Raw genomic sequence first — 13,855 nt, 5'->3', positions numbered from 1 at the left:
AACAGGGAAATGGTTCCAATCGTTTTTTCACCATTAATTTTTCCCATAGGGAATTTTAGAAACACATAAAATAAGGGCTGTGTTTCGTGTAGGCTTACACTGGAGTGACGTTTTTATAACCATGTATATCTCTCTCGGACAAGGTGGCTTTTATCAATATATTCGGCTCTATTTACTCTCAGATTCGAAAAAGCTAATTAGCGTCACAGACATGCAAGACTACAAATCCCTGCAAGCTTCTGCATGTTGTCTCTAACTGACACCTTTGCTAACAAGTATTGTGTCAAATTAAAACTTGCACAAGACAGTTCACAGAATTGTCAATTTAAATAAGTGTTGCCAATTTATACATTAAGCTAATATTAGATAGTTAATCCAGAGATTCTTACCTTTGCCTCGATTCGGCTGTCTCGTCCAGATCATCATGGCATTTGTAGTTCTTTATGATAGCCACATTAGCAGCTAAATAACATTTCATTTTGGGGGGGTAAATACAGGCGAAAATATTGATAAACGTCACCTTGTCCTAGAGAGATTTACACTGTTATCAAAATGTCACGCCAGGGTACGTCTACACGAAACACAGCCCTTAAATCTAACCGCAATCTCGTTTCGCAGGGTTAATAAAAGTCAGAGATAATGTTGGAAGACATGATAGACCAAAACTCTGCACTATCTTTGAACAGCAAAGGACTGAAAAACTTTCCTTTGGAATTAATTCAGGAAAAACCTGTGAAATGCCTCACTTTATCAAACAATGAGCTAAAAACACTTCCTGAAGAAATAGGAGACTTGCACAATGTGGAATTCTTATCTCTTCAAGGAAACAAATTAACTTCAATACCTTCAACTGTCCACTCCCTGCACATCCTCAAAGCCCTTGACATCAGTAATAATACAATTGTAAGGCTTCCGGATGAAATCTGTCTGTTGGAAAATATCACACATCTCAATTCAAGCAACAACAAACTCGAACACCTGCCATCTGCTTTCGGAGATCTTGCCACCTTGGAAATTCTCAATCTAAATGGCAACCGACTTACCTCTCTACCAGAGTCTTTTGGATGCTTGAAGAATATCAGTGTTTTAAATTTGGAGAAAAACAAGCTGACATACCTTCCACAGGTTATATGCCAACTCCCTAAACTATTTGAGCTCAATCTTTCAGGGAACAAGATAATGAGTTTACCCATGTTTATATCCCAGCTGAAAAGACTCAAAGTTCTGTCTCTGAATTCCAACAACCTGACAGCTCTGCCTTCAGAGCTTTTCTGCTTGACTAACATAGAGGAACTGAATCTGTGTAGAAACCAGCTAACATCGATTCCTGATGATGTGGAGAAATTGAAGGTGCTCAGAGTCTTGCAGCTTAGTCACAACAAGATAAAGACACTTCCAGAGAAAATAAGTTCATGCTCAAAACTGCTGCATCTCTGCATCACTGGAAACCTACTAACAAAACTTCCCAGGAGCATTGGGGCTTTGGAACATCTCAGAGAGTTACTGGTGAATAAAAATCAGCTAGAAACACTGCCACGAGGAATCTGCTCTCTAAAAAATCTATCAGTTCTGCAATGCTCAAGGAATTATTTGGTTAATTTCCCCCTCAACATAAGAAATTGCTCACTGTTGACCTCAGTGGATCTCAGTTTTAACTACCTCCGCAACTTCCCAATGGGTCTGTGCTCTGGACTTTCTCTATGTCAGCTTGACATCAGTAAAAACATTTTATCAAAGTTACCCCCCAACATTGGTGAAATCCACACCTTGCAGCACCTGAATCTCAGCGAAAACCGATTCACTGGCGAATTCCCCAAGCATCTCTACCAACTTCATAGGCTAATCCATTTGGATCTGAGCTACAATTCAATTCAGACCATTCCAGAAGGAATTTCTGGCTTGAAAAGAGTACAAGTGCTTCTACTTCAGGGGAATAGGCTTACTGAGTTCCCCCTTGAGTTGCGCCATGTTAGGGCAGTACAAGTGCTTGACCTGTCTGATAATCAGATAGGACGAGTTCCATCAGAAATATGAGGACTCAGAGAACTGAAAGACCTCAACCTTTCCAATAATCAGTTCTTCCTATTTCCTGTGAAAGTATGTGATCTGAGATCACTTGAAAAGTTGAAAATCTGCCACAGGAGAGGCATCAAGGTAAGCTATAGTGAGCATAAATTAAGATAACTTTTTTTGCACCAACCACTAGAGCTAAAATACAATTCAGTAACATTTTGGACAGATATCAGAGCTAAGATTTTCCTCAAAAGTTTCTCATCATCTGTGTGTCTTCTTGTCAGCTAACTACACTGCCAAAGACCTTGTCGAAACTAAGACATTTGAGGGAACTGGACTTCTCAGACAATGTAGTGCAGCAGATTCCTAGAGCATCGGGGAGCTGGAGGACCTTACTAAGCTGTTAGCCAATAACAACTCAATTTCCTACCTCCCCAAATCTATAACATCCCTGCAAAGCTTACAGCATCTTGAGTTGAAAGGTAGGCATCATGCATAGTGTAGTTAGAAACCATCAGAGCATGTTCTATGTAGCCAGCAATACTATATTTGAGAGAATATGTGAACTATCAAAAAAGTTATTATAGTAATTTAGTATCCTATTTAGTGTACATTCTAAGGACCTGTTATTATTATTCATGCATGTCTCCTCACTGATTTGAAAACAACTCCACAATGCTACTTCCTGTAGGGAACCTTCTCCAGTCTTTACCTCCTGATCTGGGCCAGCTCCAGTCTCTGAGGCAGGTGGAGCTGGAGGGGAATCCTCTCGCCAGACCTCCTAAGCAGATCTATGACGGACACCAAATATTCCCCATTGGACAGTACCTCAGCTCTGAAGTCACCTGGAACAGTGGGGATAATACACAAGCATTCCACAATACATTTCATATTCAAATGGTATTGTTGTGTACAGTATGCTTGGCAAGTGAGGTAATGTTGCAACTTTGTTATTTTGTTATAGAGCACATCTTACAAAAGGCTTTCCGGTTTCTGGCCAATAACTTGCAGGGCGATGATTTTGATCACTTCTGTGAGAAACTTAAGATACCCACTGAGGAGTTTGAGACCAAAGAGAATAAACGGTATGAATTGAATCATCCAATAAACCTCTCATTTGGCATAGAATTTCAGTGATAGATAATGTGTTCCTCAATTTCATTTCAGTGTCCAATTACAATCGAGGAATTGATAGGAATTGGAATCACTCAATTTGATTTGACACTCAATTTGATTACTTTGTGTGTGTAGGGCATCCTAGAAGGAAAAAAACATGCAGGCCCTTACTCTGTGGAGAGACCTATTCCATAGTGACCAGGAGGCATCTATCATAGCTGACCAACTTGTGAGGACTCTGGTCTTGGCAGGCCTATACACACTCTCCTCTCAGGTTCAGGCCATCAAGATATATGCCAAAGCCATAAGACTTTGAATACACTATGTCAAATGTGGCATATGAATAGAGGCATAGTTCATGACATTGTGAAGTTGTGAGAGGAGTAATTTGTTTTCCATACCAAAGTGAAGTCCATACCAAAGTATTGATTATTGTTTGACCATGAGAATAAATGCAATTGGATATGCATCAACATTGTGTGAGAGTGGTTATTGATGAATTAGGAAATCAATTATAGCCTATAACTGGATTAAAAATCATACCAGTGTAAACTACACAAACATAGCCTACATCTAGGCATATTCCTTTGTAACGTTCACTAATATAACAATTTAGATAGCCATTTTCCCCTTTTGTATTAAATGTAAAGTTTCATGATTAGTCAACTGTTGACACACCCTTTACGGACTACAGTAGCTACATCTATACGGATTGTACGCTGTATGTAGTTCAACCAATGTGATTCTCCTATTGAGGCATTTTGCTTAACTCGGACAGTGACATCATATAGCCAGACATCAGTCCAGGTAGTGATAGCCAACCAGAGTACAGGAAGGCAGCCGCGGAGCGTGGAGTTATTTGATGGACACACAGCGAATAGCCAATGAAATGCGTTAATTTGTCAGGCGGGGGCAGGACTAACTTAACATGGACAGGTAGAGATGCGGGGGAAACAATACAATCTGTCACTTCTTATAATTTAGCGCTATAATGACAAGGGAAGAAACTATGCCATTGGAATAAAGAGGGATTTTACTGAGCACTGGGGAACACTATTTTCCGCTAATACAAATAGCCTCGAGCCTTCAGGAAAACCGAATTAGATTATGTAGAAGCGACATCACAACCGGATAACGTATTTGTTGCAAATGCAAGGAGTCTGACGCAGTAGCCTACAATATCTTACAACAATTTGAAAGAAACAACAGAAGACGTAACAATGGCTATGCATTTATATCAAGTTAGTAGTATGTTACTAGAAAATACAGTCGGGAAAATGAGGGACAACTTGACATCAGTGGTCCTTGCAGTGTTTGTGATCACCCTAACTTTGGGATATATTTCTAAACTGGTGCTCAAACAGTCACAATCTTCTTCAGACACTGACAAGGTATGTACATGAAGAATACATCAGTTGAGTTACATTATATATTACATTATTATTAGGGCTGCTACAGTGAATTTTACAGTATCATGGCGCATTCATAGCCTGTGCAAAATCAATTGACTTGTGTATTTTATTCTTGTAACTAAATTAATGTTTTTATTTTCTCAGAAATACCCACCATACATACCTTCTAGCATTCCATTTCTGGGTCATGCCATAGCATTTGGGAAAAGTCCCATTGAATTTCTGGAGAATGCATATGAAAAGGTAAGAATACAGTACTGCTGTAAAGTATACTTCATATATTTTAGTGCTACCTATTTTTGTTTACAAATTGTGCACTAATAAATTGCATTCACTTTGCAATAATTTATTTCATATACAGCTTTTGTAGCTCTACCTTACTGGTGTATAGTGCCATGTGAAAGTGCCCTTTATAGTAGGTTAATTTTCTTTCTATTCACAGTATGGGCCTGTTGTCAGCTTTACCATGGTGGGCAAAACCTTTACCTACCTCCTGGGTAGTGAGGCAGCCACACTGATGTTCAACAGCAAGAACGAAGAGCTCAATGCAGAGGATGTCTATTCTCGATTGACCACGCCAGTTTTTGGCAAAGGGGTTGCCTACGATGTACCTAACCATGTAAGCGAATAAATACTTACTCAGATACTCCCATTCACACTCACAAATGTAGAGAGAATGTAGAGAGAATGTTACCACACATAAAGAAGTGTTGCCAGAAGTGTGTTGGTCTTATGTTTCATCTCATAAACCTATCATAAACTAAGTATTGATTAAGCTAATTAAGTGTAATTATGCCGCTCGTTTTCTTTTTTAGATCTTCCTGGAACAGAAGAAGATGTTTAAGACAGGACTGAACATCGCCCATTTCAAACAGCACGTTGAAATCATCGAGGAGGAAACTAAGGAGTACTTTTCACGATGGGGAGACAGTGGGGAAGAAAGTAAGATGACAGCCATTACAACCGTTCTGAGTTTTTACAGTATTCCATGTGGAAAGTAATCCAAATGCCCAGTTCCAAATCGACCCCTAGCCCCTACGGTAGCTACTTCATGTAGACCTAAAAGGATTGAAAAGCCAAAAGCAGAATGATACATTTCCCACTTGGCCTATTTGAGGGCAAAGTTGAATTATTAATACAGTATAACGTTACTTAGCCAATCCTTTCAGACCTATAAGAAGAGCTCAGGGGGTAGGGACTTTGGTGAAGTACAGTGGACTTTAGGTGTCAGCACAGTGTCAACTTTTCAGAAAATGAGCCATTCAGCATAATTTCCCATCAACACGTTCTCTAGTAATACCTCATGATAACAAAATCAAATAAAAGTTTATTGGTCGCGTACACAGATTTGCAGATGTTATCGCAAGTGCAGTGAAAGCTTGTGTTTCTAGCTCCAACAGTGCAGTAATACCTAAACTATACACACATAATCAATGTGTTGTAACGACTGTAATACAGTTTGAACCTTGCCATCCATTTTAAGATAGTTACTTTTTTTTCTGTAAAAGGTAGGGTAGCGATATGACATTACCAAAAGTAGTGTTTAACAGAGCGACTCCTGACACAAACAAAGAGAGTAAGAAGCAAGAGGCTAATCTAGTCAATATTTGTTGTCATGTACTGTAGCTATTATGTTGCTCAAGAGAGCAGTGATCTCCCATGCACATGCACAGATGCTTAACGGGTTGCTAATGACTGCAGCCTTTTGCTTCACACTCTTGATAGAATCTGTTTGGAAGGCATCGCTGTTTACGAACACGTCATATATTTTGTTACACGCCATAACATTTGAGCCATAGCGCAGTCATAAAGTTATCCAGTCAGCAATTCTGACCTCTGTTCTCCCTCACTCTTTCATTCACTATTTCCATCTCTCTCTTTCACTCCTTCCTAACGCCCCATCTCTTCCACTCCTCCCTCTCTCAGACCTGTTTGAGGCCCTGTCGGAGCTGATCATCCTGACAGCCAGTGCCTGTCTGCATGGGAAGGAGATCCGCAGCATGTTGGATGAGAAGGTGGCCCAGCTCTACGCAGACCTGGACGGGGGCTTCAGCCACGCTGCCTGGCTGCTGCCCGGCTGGCTGCCCCTGCCCAGTTTCAGGTAAGAGAAAGACTTCATTCATACTGTCCTGTCCTCAACCAAGGGTCAATTCAAACTGTTCCACCTTCAGGTTAGGTTTTTTTGTGTGAAAGACCAAGCTAGACTGAGTTACCAGAACGGTTGCTGGAAATGATGATTCATGAAACTTCATTCACGGTTCTAACCTCAGGTTAGGGTTTTGATTGATAGACTGAGTTGGACTTTTTGTGTATGGGTGGTCCTCTGTAGCTCAGCTGGTAGAGCATGGCGCTTGTAACGCCAGGGTAGTGGGTTCGATCCCCGGGACCACCCATACACAAAAATGTATGCACGCATGACTGTAAGTTGCTTTGCATAAAAGCGTCTGCTAAATGGCATATTATTATTTATTATTAATTATTCTTACTGTATTAATTCTGTAATAGCAATATGAGAATATCTTATTTCTATAGGGCAAGAAAAAACACAGGTTTTGTCATTTTTGTACAGACGAAGGGACAGAGCACACAGGGAGATCAAGAACATCTTCTACAAGGTCACCCAGAAACGCAGAAGCTCTGGAGAGAAAGTGGACGACATGCTGCAGACCCTTATAGATGCCACCTACAAGTAAGACATAAGTGGAACAGATGCCAGTATTACTACATGTGGTACAAGTATCTATGCCTCCCAACAGAACTGAAGTGAATGGGCATTTGGTTCAAAGGTGTTCTACAACTGTTGTACCATTTGACTGATTCAGTCCTAACTATTTCTGCCCTTTTTAAGGGATGGGCAGCCCCTGAATGATGATGAGATAGCGGGCATGCTGATTGGTCTACTCCTGGCCGGACAGCACACATCCTCCACCACTAGTTCCTGGTTGGGCTTCTTCCTGGGCAAAGATAAGGCCCTACAGGACCGCTGCTATGCTGAACAGAAAACTACATGTGGAGAAGACCTGCCCCCACTCAACTTTGACCAGGTCAGAATCCATAACTGGCATATTGCCAACTGCACAAAAATGGCCATAGACTACACTACGGCTTTGTTGTTGAAAATATGAATTATGTTTTTATACTGGCTTACAAATGTGTTAAGACTATATTCACATAATCAATTATATTACATATAGGTACATACATTTTTATGAATTATTTTGTTGAAACTTATTTAGATCCGTTTATTTTTGACCATATTCCAATTAAACGGGGTAATTTGGATATTGTATGTAAGCAACTTCAGTTAGAAACCTTCTTTCTAGACTGCTAAACCATAAGTTCAGCTATTCATTTGGACAGTTTTGATCATTTCAATATTTGACATGGTCTTTACTTACCTGGTCTTGTTCACTCCTCAGCTGAAGGACCTGTCTTTGTTGGACCGCTGTTTGAAAGAGACCCTTCGACTCCGTCCACCCATCATGACCATGATGAGAATGGCACGCTCTCCTCAGGTAAGATCAATATCATTATTTGTTGTGCAGTTACCAATGTCCATTAAGTTATTCCTACTACCGTCATAGAGATTTTACAAATCCATTAGAATATCAGTAAATTGAAAACTTTTTGCACACTGAATTTGACGGCGAGAAATGGGAATAATGTAATTTGTCCAAATACATTTATTTATTTACATTGAAATGGAATGGAGCCCCAACCCAGCTAAATGCATTTGTGTACAATAGGTGAGAGACCATTGACCAACCCTGACCCTTTGCTTCAATCCACCCCCAGACTGTAGCAGGCTACACCATCCCAGCCGGCCACCAGGTGTGTGTGTCCCCGACAGTCAACCACCGTCTGCAGGACACCTGGACAGAGAGGATGGAGTTTAGGCCTGACCGCTACCTTAACGACAACCCTGCCGCAGGGGAGAAATTTGCCTATGTGCCCTTTGGAGCCGGTAAGAATATTTTGTAGTTTTTTCATCCCTATTAACAGCATGTTATAAGTAAGGTGATCTGCAGTCTTTAAGAGAAAACAGAAGTGTCAAAGAATATACACAATGGTAGGGGAAACATCTGTCATACAGTATGCATTTTCATTCGTAAATAAGTAGACAAAAAAGCTGTATTTTGTCAGTAGGTGGGGCTCTTGCTCAACATATGAACTTTACTCCCATTACTACCATACCAAGCTGTCTCATGCCACAAAGTTTCATCTGATTTTACCCTCATTACCATGACAAAAAAAAACCCCACTGATGTTCACTGTCCTCTAGGCCGTCACCGCTGCATCGGGGAGAACTTTGCCTACGTTCAGATCAAGACCATCTGGTCGACCATGCTGCGCCTTTACGAGTTCGACCTGGTCGATGGTTACTTCCCCACAATCAACTACACAACCATGATCCACACCCCACACAACCCCATCATCAGATACAAGAGGAGGCAACACTAAGAGACACTGAGCGCAAAACACAGCAGAGAAAAGAGGTTACACATTTCAATTTCAAGAAAATAGGTAGCCATTTCAGATTTGCCACAACAAACAACCTTACCTTTAACTGTTTGATTTAGAGATCATTCCTGTACTTGAATTTAGGAACTGTTCAAATGAATGCACAGAGTTCTGTCTGAAAATCAAATTCACTTTACTTTGTGTTGCCCCCACCTTATGTTTGCGGTGTTTTTGAGTTGCTAGAATGTATTGTAAGCCACAGGAGGCTGGTGAGGGGAGGACGGCTCATAGTAATGGCTGGAATGGAGTAGAATGGAATAGAGTCAAACACATGGAAACCACTTGTTTGATGTGAGACCATTCCACTTGTTCAGTTCCTGCCATTACTATGAGCCCGTCCTCTGATTTAACGGGACACCAGCCACCACTGATGTAAGCCTACACAGAAATATTAAAACCACTGATCCTTATCCATTGCTTCATAGAGATCAGTGATCAAACTGACGAGCACTGACTTTGTATGTACTGTCCATTCATAATTGTACAAAGATAGAGGACCTGGGCTGGGTCAGACAAAGAAAACGGACTTGAAACAGGGAGGGACAACCTGCACTTGCTCAACAAGAGACACATTTTCTGTTGTGTGCTCTAATAAACATGACTTAGTGTATTGAGTGGGAACGTTGGAAGGTCAGGGTGTAGTTTAACCCATGTAGTGCCATGATGATGGAAAATGATTACCCCATTTTGTTTCGATTAATTTTACTGTTTGAAGCCTAATTTTGTGAACATTGGCCCCTTTTATATACAAATCATATCTAAGATGATGCCATGTGAATTCCAGGAGGCGAAATCTCATGTCCAATTTGTCTTTACACCATAATTGCATTGACTGTGCATTTCCCCCATACCAGATTCACATTTTAGCTTTTTTGTTTTACAACAGAACTAATTAAATGTGTACCTGTAAAATCTAATTGTATGTGTCAGTGAAGCTGAATTCAAAAAATGGTGCGACCACATATTTCAAGTGTTAAAATGCATCTTTATTTAAATGTTGGACAAAATACCCAGAATAGTCAGAAGCTCCTACCTTTACAAAAATATGTATTCTACAAATTGTAGTCTGTCCAAGAAACCATTCTATAAAACACAGTGTAGTGTATATAGATCCTGTAGCAGCCTCCTCAACAGTAAAGTCAAACATTCTCCATGTCAGAGTTCTCCCAATTCCCGTTCTGGAGAGCTACTGGGTGTGCAGGCTTTTGTTCCAGCCCGGCACTAACAACAATTTCCAATCATCAACCAATCATGGTCTACCGTTTAAGAAACCACGGTTAATTTAAATCAGGTGTGTTAGTGCTGGGCCAGAGCAAAGACCTGCACACCCACCTAGTACTTCTCTAGGACTGGGGTTTTCCGGAGAAGCCTGCTCTACGTATTTTTCCACCCACACAAAGTAACATACACAGTATAAATTAAATGAATCAAGGTTTTTCGTTTAAATTAGCATTCCACAAATATACATTTCACGTGATTGTGTTAATCCACAACAAAGAGGCAGACCAAAGTTTACAAACATAGAAGCTGTTTCAAGTGCTGGTGACAAAAAGCCCGATTAAAAGATGTCTACACACAAAAATTGTTTTTGGTCCCCACGTAATATATATACTGTACACAGCAGAATGATACAAAATACCAAAGCTCAGCACAAGAAAAGGCAACAGTTTCTTCAAGCCAGTTCCAATGTAAATTGTAGACTTTTACCTTCTTATTCCAAAGTGCAATTGAGCATATGAAGAAGAACCTAGGAAGGGCAAAATGAAGTTGTTTAGATCCCAAGACTTAACTCTTGACAAGAACATTGCAAGCATCATCTGCACATATTTTGTTGAGTGATTGAATGAGAGGGCAATTTCTGCTTATGGCATTACATTATTTAACTCTAGATCGTGTGAGGTAGTATATGTATGGTTGGAAGTGTGTGTGTGTGTGTTACCTGATTGCACACTCCCTAGTCTCCTCTGCAGGGCCTCCAGTCTGGAGATGTAGTCGGTGAGCGCTCGGTCAGGGTCGTAGTTTTGGAGGTGGGAGCAGGTCAGAGTGCCAGGGTCCCCAGCCATGTGGAACCTGTGTTGTGCAGAGGAGAGGGCGGACCTGGGGGAGTCTTGTCCAGTGCGCCCCCTGCTGGCCGCTCTCCTCTCCCCGTACACCTCCACACTCCCAGGATGCAGGTAGGGTGAGTCTGTCCTCACCTCATTACCTGAAGAGGAAGAGAAACAGTTGTCAGTCCTCTGTGGGGGTTTTCTCTCACAAAACCGGATCAATGAGTCAGCCGGATAACTTTGAAAACCAATAAAAAGGTAATTATTAATTTTCTGTTTTTTTATTGAACCTGGCACTTTAGAATATTCAGGTTATTTATTTAGGTTAGCTCGCATTGTGGACCACCTGACCAATCAGCACTTAATTGATTACAAGTGTGTAAGCCTAGGTTAGCCTACCTTGGTTCTTTACCATTTAACTCGATAACCAGTTAATTCATTCCATGGGATTTTCCCAGTTCATTTTCCTTGTGTTGGGGATAGTGTGAGGGAATGTGATTTCCATACCTGTTGACTGTCCCAGACCGTTTCTATTCACATTGCTAGATGTTATGGAGCTCATCCCCGTAGCTTTATGCCATCGCTTGACCAGGAAACGCATTCTGAAAGAACAGATGGGGTAGAGGACCATTGGAGTACATGAGTTATGAGCCTACAGTACTATCTATCAGAACTATCCATCTGTGTTTTGTATCAAAATAACTACTGACACGGTCTGATGCTGTATGAACTCATAATAACAGTCGTTTACAATCAAGCACCTGTCTTCAAAGTAATAACTAATAAGCTTAACTAAGCCTTTCATAAGTATAATTTAGCTATAAGCTCATCATAAAGGCCTTTAAACTGCAGAGCATTATAATTTTGCAGCTATAGCCTCATAACAACAACAGCCTTCGCTGCTCTGTTTACCTGGAGAGGGCGATATGCTAGTAATAAAACCTTTAAAACTGTGGAGCTTGTCTGCATGATCATAAGTGATCAGCTATACTATAGCCTCCTAACAGTTGCAACACCATCCTACCGCTTCAGTTCCCATTGTTTACCTGGAGAGGGCGATGGAGACGCGGACGGCCGAGCGGAAACGCGTCAGCCCTCGGCGGCTCTGCGTCAGGGACTCCAGACTGCAGTGGGAGGGCCGGCCGCCCATGCGGGCGATGAGGGACAGCGTGGCTTCCTCGCACTCCTGGAAGCCGCCGAGCAGCAGCAGCAGGTACTTCTTCTGGTAGATGAGGGCCTTGCGGAAACTCTCGGAGCGCAGGTACTTGCCATACATCCTCTGGAGAAGGGGAATAGGAGAGGGAGAAAGGAGTGTTGAAAAAGTGTAAGTGTGAGAGTTAAGTGGGTTTTATAGATGTGCAACAATATATTTGCTATTCAACTCTGACAATGAGTGGAAAAGTGGTAGATTTGAAAGAGGTGAGTGTCATGGAGAGATGCAGGGCAGCTTTGAGCTCACCTTCAGTGTGGCGTTGTCTGTGTCCGGTCCGGTCATGTCTCTGAGGGACTCTGTCCGGATCTCTCCCCTGAGTCGGGTCACCTCGGCCTGGGCTAGACGCAGGCCCTTCTCCAGCCGGCTCCTCTCCCTGGTCCAGGACTCGCGCTCCGACGAGAACAGAAGGCTGGCCGCCTCCTGCTGCTTGTCCACACCGCCTCTCCTGCTGGACTGGAGGGAGGGATAGAGGTAGAGAGGGGTCGTGTTAGGGTGGTGCAAATTAAAGCAATGTCTCCACACACACTTACTTCTCTGCCATTTCTAGGTGCCTCTGCAATCCAGTATTGTACTCTCTGTCCCATCTCTAGATTCCTGACCTGCCACTGGCCCTGTATAGTATTAGACTAGTACTGTACTGATCCCAGACCTGTCACTAGCCCTGAATAGCATTAGATCTAGTATTGTAACTCACGCTGTCCCCTGATCCCAGACCAGCCTGGCGGTAGCGTCGAAGCTCATCCTCCAGGCGGAGGGCCTGGTTGCGCAGATCGTTCTTCTCCACTGTCAGACGGCTGACGAAGCCAGTGAGCTCAGCATTCTGCCTCAGCAGCCGCTCTGTCAGGGAGTTGGACTGGCCTTCCGCCAGCAGGGCGGCGCTCTATAGACACAGCAAAGAAGAAATGTCAGTACTCAGTAGTCACTGAAATACTCTATACATCAAGTAGAGTAGCTTTCTCCTATATGTACAGGTGTGGGGCAGGGGGATACTATTTAAGTCTGACTAAGACCATTGTTTGTTTCCTGTTGGTTTTTTATGTGGTTTAGTCCCCTGTAGCTCAGTTGGTAGAGCATGGCGCTTGCAACGCCAGGGTTGTGGGTTCTTTTCCCACGGGGAGCCAGTATGAAAATGTATGCACTCACTAACTGTAAGTCGCTCTGGATAAGAGCGTCTGCTAAATGACGTAAATGTAAATGTTTATGTATATAATGTGTGAGCTGTGCTAAGATATTTTTGTAGGACAATAAACAACAATCTAATCTAAGTAGTCTGAAGTGTCATCTTACTTCAGGGACCAAGGGGAGCGCTGGGGACTGCTGCAGCATAGTGATGACCTCATCAATGTTGGTCTGCAGCCACAACAGCCCTTCACTGTCCACCTCCGTAGTCAGCCTGCACACACGCACATGGATCAATCCACACATCGACTGCATAAATCTACACCTGCACATATATTGACCACTCACTACAACAGTTAACTTCAATCAAATGTTGAACTCATGAATATAACATGTACAAATGTTTTGAGACATAC

The 13,855-nt window shown here is 42.0% G+C and overlaps 3 protein-coding genes across 5 annotated transcripts in view; 2 read left to right on the top strand and 1 right to left on the bottom strand.

Annotated features, from left to right (window-relative positions):
- The first annotated feature begins 1,674 nt into the window (after positions 1-1,674).
- LOC123491466 (leucine-rich repeat and death domain-containing protein 1-like) lies at positions 1,675-3,602 on the top strand. Its single transcript, XM_045222254.1, is given in 7 exon segments — positions 1,675-1,678; positions 2,036-2,154; positions 2,298-2,382; positions 2,385-2,495; positions 2,705-2,866; positions 2,978-3,098; positions 3,265-3,602. Coding segments are annotated over 7 exon segments (612 nt in total). The 3' UTR covers positions 3,275-3,602.
- Positions 3,603-4,041: 439 nt separating this feature from the next.
- Positions 4,042-9,979, top strand: LOC123491395 (lanosterol 14-alpha demethylase-like). Its single transcript, XM_045221976.1, has 10 exons — positions 4,042-4,520; positions 4,686-4,784; positions 4,984-5,160; positions 5,357-5,483; positions 6,468-6,642; positions 7,111-7,230; positions 7,390-7,585; positions 7,961-8,056; positions 8,337-8,505; positions 8,824-9,979. Exons 1-10 carry the CDS (start codon positions 4,350-4,352, stop codon positions 9,000-9,002), a joined length of 1,509 nt encoding a protein of 502 aa, XP_045077911.1. The 5' UTR covers positions 4,042-4,349; the 3' UTR covers positions 9,003-9,979.
- Positions 9,980-10,026: 47 nt separating this feature from the next.
- LOC123491394 (A-kinase anchor protein 9-like) overlaps positions 10,027-13,855 on the bottom strand; it is a 131,624-nt gene continuing 127,795 nt past the window's right edge. For all 3 annotated transcript variants that reach the window (XM_045221973.1, XM_045221974.1, XM_045221975.1), the window contains 7 exons: positions 13,608-13,713; positions 13,015-13,200; positions 12,567-12,773; positions 12,154-12,386; positions 11,615-11,709; positions 11,002-11,265; positions 10,027-10,809 (listed from right to left, as the gene is read on the bottom strand). In XM_045221973.1, coding sequence (XP_045077908.1) covers positions 10,766-10,809; positions 11,002-11,265; positions 11,615-11,709; positions 12,154-12,386; positions 12,567-12,773; positions 13,015-13,200; positions 13,608-13,713 — 1,135 coding nt within the window. In that variant the 3' untranslated portion in view covers positions 10,027-10,765. The remainder of the gene's footprint in view (positions 10,810-11,001; positions 11,266-11,614; positions 11,710-12,153; positions 12,387-12,566; positions 12,774-13,014; positions 13,201-13,607; positions 13,714-13,855) is intronic.

The sequence above is a fragment of the Coregonus clupeaformis genome, chromosome 8 (assembly GCF_020615455.1).
Source record: "Coregonus clupeaformis isolate EN_2021a chromosome 8, ASM2061545v1, whole genome shotgun sequence".
Lineage (NCBI taxonomy): Eukaryota > Metazoa > Chordata > Actinopteri > Salmoniformes > Salmonidae > Coregonus > Coregonus clupeaformis.
This window is presented reverse-complemented; position numbering and strand designations above follow the sequence as displayed.

Bases quoted from the DNA above. Each gene is read 5' to 3' on its own strand.
- LOC123491395 (XM_045221976.1), top strand. From the start codon at position 4,350: ATGGCTATGCATTTATATCAAGTTAGTAGTATGTTACTAGAAAATACA. The intron at 4,521-4,685 runs GTATGTACATGA...TTATTTTCTCAG, and splicing joins CTTCTTCAGACACTGACAAG to AAATACCCACCATACATACC. The intron at 4,785-4,983 runs GTAAGAATACAG...TTCTATTCACAG, and splicing joins TGGAGAATGCATATGAAAAG to TATGGGCCTGTTGTCAGCTT.